Genomic DNA, 7,914 nt, shown 5'->3' on the forward strand with positions numbered 1-7,914 from the left:
CTCAAGGATGGACAGTAGTAGAGCCATGCTCAACAAGAACCTCATTTTGCCTTTAGGAACTGGAGTAGCATGTGTCTCAGGGCAAAACGATACCCGCACGGGCTCTGTCCTCGGTGGAAGCTGTGTGCATCCAAAGGAAAAATCTGACCCAGTATGTCAGCTGGGATTTTTCAGCCTTACCTCTAAGTCTTTCCGCTTTGTACATTTACATTTAAGTCAGTGCCTCTTTCTTATGTAAACGTAAACTAGGCAGATCATATAAAGAAAAAGTCTAAAGGGACTGTTGAGATAAAGTAAAATAACCAAACAAATATACACAAATTCTATATTTAAGGTAAGTTCTAACTCCAGTCTTCCTAAGATGGTGTGTTTTGTTTTTTCACAGTTGTCTATGAGGTACAAAGCATCCTGAGATAAGGGCTGTGTCTTTTAGAGCAGTGAAAACACTGCTGCTGCTTTACAATTATTAACAAAATGCTAGAAAGCTGTGGGTGAAGGTTCTCAACATATTTTTGGTTTGTCAAGGTATTCTGCATAACAAATTAATTTTATAAAGTTTATTTATTTTACCTGTTAATGCCCTTTTACACATTGTCTGTTGGTATAACGTGAATTCTCTTCCACTTTACCTACCATAATGTAACCATTAAGAAATACTCAAAGCAAGTGCCCTGTTGAGACAGTCATGCTAACTCCAACAGGAAGGAGTTCTCTTGGCTAAGACCTCATGCAGAATAATTTATCTGCTGATTTACCCCGTTAATTGGAATAGGGTGCCCACTTTCCCATGTCCAGTCCACCAGCCAGATCAGCCCAGGTATTTCTTTATTACACTGTACTGTGTAGTACTTTTCCTTACTGCATCAGAAGGAAGAGCAAAGCTTTAAAACTAAGTAGAAAGAACTGAGGCGATATTTATTAATATGCATAGTTCTGAGAGACACGTTACTTGTTGGCAGTCTGTTTTTAAAAAAATAAATGTAGTTTGACTCTTATTTATACAAAGACCTATATTATCTTGTCAAGTAAAGAAGAAGTATAAAGTAATAGTTGATATGAAACGACTTTGCACTGGAAGGCTCTCACAGAGAAGCTTCAGAACAGGAGAGAATTCAGGTCGCTATCTCAGAAAGCATCTTTTCAATTATAAGTATATAATTGAAAATTTACTTTACTTGCTTCTTGCTGAAGCTCCCATTTCACATGCACTCCTTGTCTCAGCGAAAACAATTACTTTAAACCATATGAGATAATTACTGCATACCGTTCGTGCTCACAAGCACTACACTATTCATTACACCAAAATTAATTTCCTCATAAACAAGTGCATTACCCTAATTTTAACAAAATAAAATGCCTTCTCAAAGCCATAGGCAAATGATAAGCACTGTCCAATGCTTGCCTTCAGCTTACCCCTTCAGATGAAGGAGATGTTTGCATCACTGAAAAGCAGAATGCAATTACAAAATAAGAATTGGAAGTAAGATCAAGTGGATGCTGTTTAATTTCCTTTCTTGCTCTATTACAAATGCATGTAAATAAACCAAATAATGGAATGTTGTGACATTTCAAGAACTTGATTCTGTTCCCATTAAAGTAAATGAAAGAAAATTGGTATTAACCTAGAATAGACAGGTTCAGACCTATCTAAATGACCAGGAACTTGTGACAGGGTGTACTTGGAGAGGAAGGCCAGCGTGTACTTCAGGCAATATAGAAAATATGGAAGGAAGCAAAGAGATGTCAGGATACAAAACTGTGGCCAGCCAGGCAGTGATGTGCAGAAGGGCTTCTTCTTAGAATAATATGAACCGTTACAGCATCTGGCAGCACTGTAGACCATGATCTGGTATAAATCTATTTTCAAGTAAGTCTGCAACCAGTCCTCTCAAATTCAGGCAATCAATTTTAAGGTTCAGTATGAGGACTACAGTTACGCTCAATAGGGGCTGAGGAAGTGGTGTGCATGAAGCACACGCTTTTCCTCCTATACATTTTAGAAACACTCTTTGAATATTGCAGGATGATTGGCATCTTGTAATAAAGGTGAGGCAAATAGCAATTAAAAAGCCCAAAACTAGAGGGCAGGGGGGAAGAGATACTCATCAGCATTAAAGATAGGAGGACCTGGTAGGTAAAAAGAATCAGGGAAGTAACCTACAGGGCTTTGTTTTCCCACAGAACTGCAGCAGAAGGCAAGTTGTTTGCAGGGAGGTTGAAAGGGGAGGCATTCTAGGAACTATTTCAAATGCAACCTATTAAACAGCGGGCACGTGGCCAGAATACATCCTCAGGCCAGAAACCAGGCAGAGCCAGTGCATCTCTCTGCAAACTGGAGCACATAGACCATGAAAGGCTTTTTCTACATGAACTGCAATCATAAGGAACAAAGGAAGCATACTAGCGCTGCTTTTTAATAAAGCAGAAAACGGCATTTTTAAGATTAAAATAAGGAAGCCAAATTTTCCTTTATATACATTAATTATTAAAAAGACTTTTCTGCAAGGCTTTAAAGTAAACGAAAGGAAGGAAATGGTGTTTTGCCATCTGAGTCAGTGAAGATAGGTTACAGTGCAAGTACAAACCTTGAATACAGACTCAGTACAGAGTCAGATCATCAGCACAGGAAGATAATATAGCCCTATGGGTATTTATAGCAGAAAGGATCTATCCCGAGGAATCCTTGGCTGGTCACTTAGTCTGTAACAGTTTCTAAATGTGACATAATCACCACATTATCTCACAGATCTGTCATCTAAAAAAACATCTGCAAAATCAAATAGAGTTAGTGTGGGGATCCTCATTAGACAAGCAGTCTAATGAGCTGGAAGGAAACCAGTTACAGGGCTCAAGATAAAGGGAGTTTACTGGAAGGCAGCAGCTCTGGTATAAGCTCTTCTCCACTTCAGCTGTATAAATTCTTACTCACTCTGTAGTTGACTGTTTTTTTGTTTAGTTTTTCTAGGTAACTTGCTTGATATATGTGTGAAAACACTGCAATTCCCTCAAGTACTCACCAACACAACACAAACACTACCTTTCTGGACACAGAAAAAACACTTACCTTTCAGTTAATTCACAAGGGCCTGTATCGAGCAATACAGGCTTCTGGGCATAGGGTTTACGCTATGGGTCCTATCTTGCTTCAAACCAGTATTATTTCAAACCTGTCGATGCTTTTCTATAAAGAATTTCCCCTCTCTCTTAAAACTAAGTAGACTCTACCTCAGCGGGAGGGAATCTCTACTCCCTTTTGTTGAGGATGAGCCAACTGCATAGCTAAGAATGCAATCGTCCCAGGACCAGAAGGACTGCACACAAAAAATAATTGAAAATAACTCTGTGGATTTCCTGAAAAAAAAAGAGGAACCATCAGAACCAGCCCCCACGATGTCAAGGCGAGGGACACTGTGGGAGCCTGTTGACTAGTTAGAAGTTCCAGACATTAAGCCCAGAGTTGGCTACTTCAGAGAGGGATCTAAGGGTGGGATACAGGATATCTTGAGGGTATTTTGGCATCTCTTTTAACATCATCTGAACTAAAGGAGATCAGCATGCTGAATGGCTTTTTCTCACTGGCACTCTACATGTTTGTCAAGCCTTCTACCACCACCTCACTTCCACTCATCTGGTACCCATGGCTGTTTTTCCTTCCATCATGAAAAAGAAGGAATCATCCCTTTAGCATGGCTAAAACAGGATGTGTTAACCCTGCATAGATTTTGTGAAAATTATGAAGTGGCTACAGAGCCAAGAATCACCACAGTACTTCATCAACTGAAATACTTAGAAATTTATTATGTCACAGATTTTGGTATCAGTAATGATATCACTACAACCAGTTTAGGATCTTCTGGTACCTTTAGAGACATTCAGGAAATCAATATTCATCATGATTCACAAAAATGCCTGAGACAGCAGAGATGCAGACAGTCACTCTCTTCTCCAACACTGGGGAACCTTTTTCAGCATTTCTGTTACCTCCTGGAAATGTCTCTCCTTTCTGGATGCAAAAGGCCCCTCTGGCCCTTCAGGCAGTTGATGCCTCAGCTCCAAGAAACACTTTTCCTGTGATTCTGGCTTTTCCTAGTCTAAGGGACTTGCTTCTACTCTCTGGTGCAGACCATCTGAAGAGAAGTACCAGTCTATGCGCAGGAGAACAGTGGTTCCCAAATGTCCACAGGACCCAATGCCCACTGCAGCAGGAAGAGTTTCCCAAGTGATACATAGAAGAACACGTTGACCATTTCTTTTGTCAGTGCTGCCTGTGATACATTAAGGCAACCAAGAAGTAATCCAAAATTCCCATAAACATGCTTAACAATCATGGTGATCAGCTGGGATCAGAAATCTAAATAAAAACATAAAGTCAGCATGATGCCTGAAGTTCTGAAATACTGAGGAGAGCATGGCTTATCTTACAGAACATCCTTGTAAATTTGTGAGTGAACATATCAGGAATTCAGGCATATACATACATTGCTGTTGGGAGCATATTTAATTTTGGGGGAGGAGGGAAGCACACCCCTTACATTAATGTTTTGTTACTATTTGGATCTGGGTGAATTGTTAAAAAGCCTCTATAAAAGTAACTTTTTAAAGCATGCAATAAATTTCAGAAACTTGAAAGGGCCATCTGGCCTAATATACCTGCCATCTTAGACACTTATCTCACTCCTACTTTCCTGCTCTTCCTTGCTGCCCCTCTTTAAACTTCAGTCCTCTTTTTGTTTTCAGGAAATAAATCTCGAGGTATCTTCGGCATGCTCACATTCTTTGTTTTAATATCACTTCCCACTAATGCCATTAGTTGACTCACTATCATTTGCAATCAAATCTAAATCTTTATTCACTTCTAGTTAAAGAAACAGAAATGTCTGGCCAAGCTGTTCAAAAGCTGTTTCAGCCATCACAAATGTTTAACTTCGAGTGGCTCTGCAGTCCTCCTGAAATGTCATTAGGGTATGATGTGAGCTGGTGCTGCATTTCAGTGGGTACTTACTTCCACTGACAACAGGAGGTGTTTTATTATTTATTAGCCATATTATGGGTTTTTGCTTCTGTGCCATTACGAGTAGGGATTCTACCTTAGCCACAGCACTAAAAAGAGCAGCCTGGTTTTGGGAACTGCCTCAGTGCTCTGGATGCAGCAGAACACCAACGTTGTTTAGAAATGAGATGATCGGGGCGTCTCAGAACTCCCACAATGAGTGCATGCCCTGGCTGTGGCTTCCCATATACTGGCAAGAAATTATGTCCTTTACTACTTCTCTTTCTGTTCGTCCACAATTTACTCCTAACCCCAGGTCTACACAAAACAGAGAACCTGTATCATTCAGCCTCATGCATGGATGTTCTTCTTCTCTCGTGTACTGTTGTAGTATTTTCTTTAGTAACACACCAAGCAACCTACATATTAATGCTCAGGAAGATTACTTAATTCACACTATCAGATTAATTCTTCCCCTGAACTTAATAACTTATGGAAAGAAGTGTATTTCTTGCATCTTAGCAAACACGGATTTGCTTTCATGTACCTCAGATTCTGAAAGCTGTGACAATGTGTGGACAAATAAAGAGTGAAACAGATTAATAGGTTTATGATAAAGCACAGTCAGGCTATCACTATCCCTTGTAACTCAATTCTCAGTGTCTACAATCATAACCATTATTTCTACTTTATAGTTCATAATCCTCAGCCTGAAATTTAATTTAATATGAGAATTTCCATGTGTGCTATAGTAATTTAATTTCAGTCTTACCATAGTCGTCTCTTGAATTGACCCAAAGCTGTTAATGAAGATGTTGACTGCAACATCAACTGGAATTCCTGAAAAAAAAAAAGATTTCTAGTGAACTGCACAGCCCAGTAAAGGTACATTATCCTTCATTTAAAGTTCCTTTACACTGGTTTCACAAAGTGAATTGTTTTTTTCTACGGTCATACAACTCAATCTTTTCAAGTTAATACATAGACAGTTTTCAAAAGCTGTGGTTTAATCTATTTCCATTGAAAGCCATTAGAAATCATAAAACCTAGTGATAAGAAAACAGAAAAAAAAAATCCTTAGTCCAGAATGTTAAGCTTAAAGCACTGCACAGGTCATAAATTTGAATAATATTCAAATTCCGTGCCTTTCTGTTATCACAGAATGCACAATCCAGTATTGCTTTTGCACGCAGTGAAATAGAGATAATTCCCATTTCCAGCGGTGGACAGTTTGAACTGTCAAGGTCATAATGATGATCAATCATCCCAAATTGCCTATTTATGAATTATAATGACTCAATTACTTATATCGTAAGAGGATTCTTATCATAACTCTGAAGTATGAATACAGGCAGGCAAAAATTGTTGCATGCAGCTTTCACAGCTCCCTAGCCTTGATGCAACAGAAAGCTGCTCCATTTTACAATAGTTAACAACATGCCAAGAAAAATTTCTAGAAGCCAGCAGCTGTGAAGATATGAAGAGGGACTGGATTTTTCCCTTTTTTCCACAGCCAGATTCCTGCGGTTGAAGTCGGATGGTGTGACAGCTGCTACATCTGCCCTCTGTCACCCTGCGGGAACCGATGGGCAGTCACTGAATCTGGTGTTAGCAGAGTTATCACGAAGCAGGGAGAAGTGGCCTGATGGTTGTGAGAACTAATTATGGTCCACTAGTTTTATTTAGCACCTATACGTCGAGAGTGTCAGTATGCACACTAGACGCATGCATCTGATCTCATTTACGCTGTTACAAATACTTAATTCAGTGGGTTTCTTCCTATTTTCAGCAACAAAAGAGACATAAGGATAAATGAAGACTATTTTGTCAGAGTAAGCAAATACAGTACGAAGCAATATATGCCTCATCTAATATTCTGCTTATCTGCATAAAATATTTCAGTGTATACCTAATACATAAATTAAAATTCATTTTCTTGGTTCACCAGAAAATCACTAGGATAAAATTTCCTTTTTTTTCCAGTTAAATCAGCCTGTAATTTTCTTTTTTTAAATCAGTTAACTGTGGTGCTTTTGGTTACACAATAAGCATAATACTTTGTTTAGTGCCTGATGCATGTGACAGAGCACCCACCACATCACTAGTAGCCAAGAGTGTACTCGTCTTTCAGATTTGGATAGGAAGTGCCATCTAAGAAAATCACTCGTGTGTGAGGAACATTTTAACATGGGCAAACCGCTTGTCAGAAAATGTTCGTTTTCTTCCACCTCCCTGTGAGTTAACGTTGCATGTCCTCCCTTTTCCTTCCGTCTCGACTCTTACCAGACTGCCAGCAGGGTTATCAAAAATATAAACAAATCTGCAACATGCTTTGTGATTACAAGCTGATCATGCTGAAGAGCAGGTAGAGCAGACGCTGGATGTTTATTCTCTGTGACAACGCTCGGTGCTGAAAACATAAATATGACTCTACAGAGAATAAGAGAGAAGCAGGACACTTGCTGAGAACTGAGTTTAATGCGTTCATAAAACTTAGCTAAAGAGAACACCTGAAAATGGTCTCTTCAAAAGTGCAATAAAACTTACAGGCTTCTAAATTTCTCCTGCTATTGATAGGCATGTTAAAATATCTCTTAATGTACTGACATTGAGTTATTAAGAGTTTTTGAGAATATGTACTCCAATATTTTCTGCATCTGTAAGGAAATCACACTTGCCTACATGGAAGACTTCCCCATTTGCCTACCAGGGAAACATTTTAAAGTCAGAGAATGTGTTTAAATTCATTACCTCTTTGAAATCCCAAATGTGTAAGCTGTATTACTAACTTACCTTTAAAGGATTTATTAACTGTATGCTTTCCAAATAGTGATACTGCTGATCCCAAGTTTTATAAAGGATAGAGAACTCAGGTGTTTTAAAACACTGTGAAGTGGAATCACAGAATCACAGAATCTTAGGAG

The 7,914-nt window shown here is 38.9% G+C and overlaps 1 protein-coding gene across 1 annotated transcript in view; it reads right to left on the minus strand.

Moving 5' to 3' along the window:
- LOC104542733 (glycine receptor subunit beta-like) overlaps positions 1 to 5,830 on the minus strand; it is a gene marked incomplete at both ends in the record, with an annotated part of 8,025 nt that extends 2,195 nt beyond the window's left edge. Inside the window, one exon of the mRNA XM_010187139.1 lies at positions 5,763 to 5,830. Within this exon, the coding sequence (XP_010185441.1) occupies positions 5,763 to 5,830 (68 nt within the window). The remainder of the gene's footprint in view (positions 1 to 5,762) is intronic.
- Between the last annotated feature and the right edge of the window lie 2,084 nt (positions 5,831 to 7,914).

The sequence above is a fragment of the Mesitornis unicolor genome, unplaced genomic scaffold (assembly GCF_000695765.1).
Source record: "Mesitornis unicolor isolate BGI_N332 unplaced genomic scaffold, ASM69576v1 scaffold48316, whole genome shotgun sequence".
Lineage (NCBI taxonomy): Eukaryota > Metazoa > Chordata > Aves > Mesitornithiformes > Mesitornithidae > Mesitornis > Mesitornis unicolor.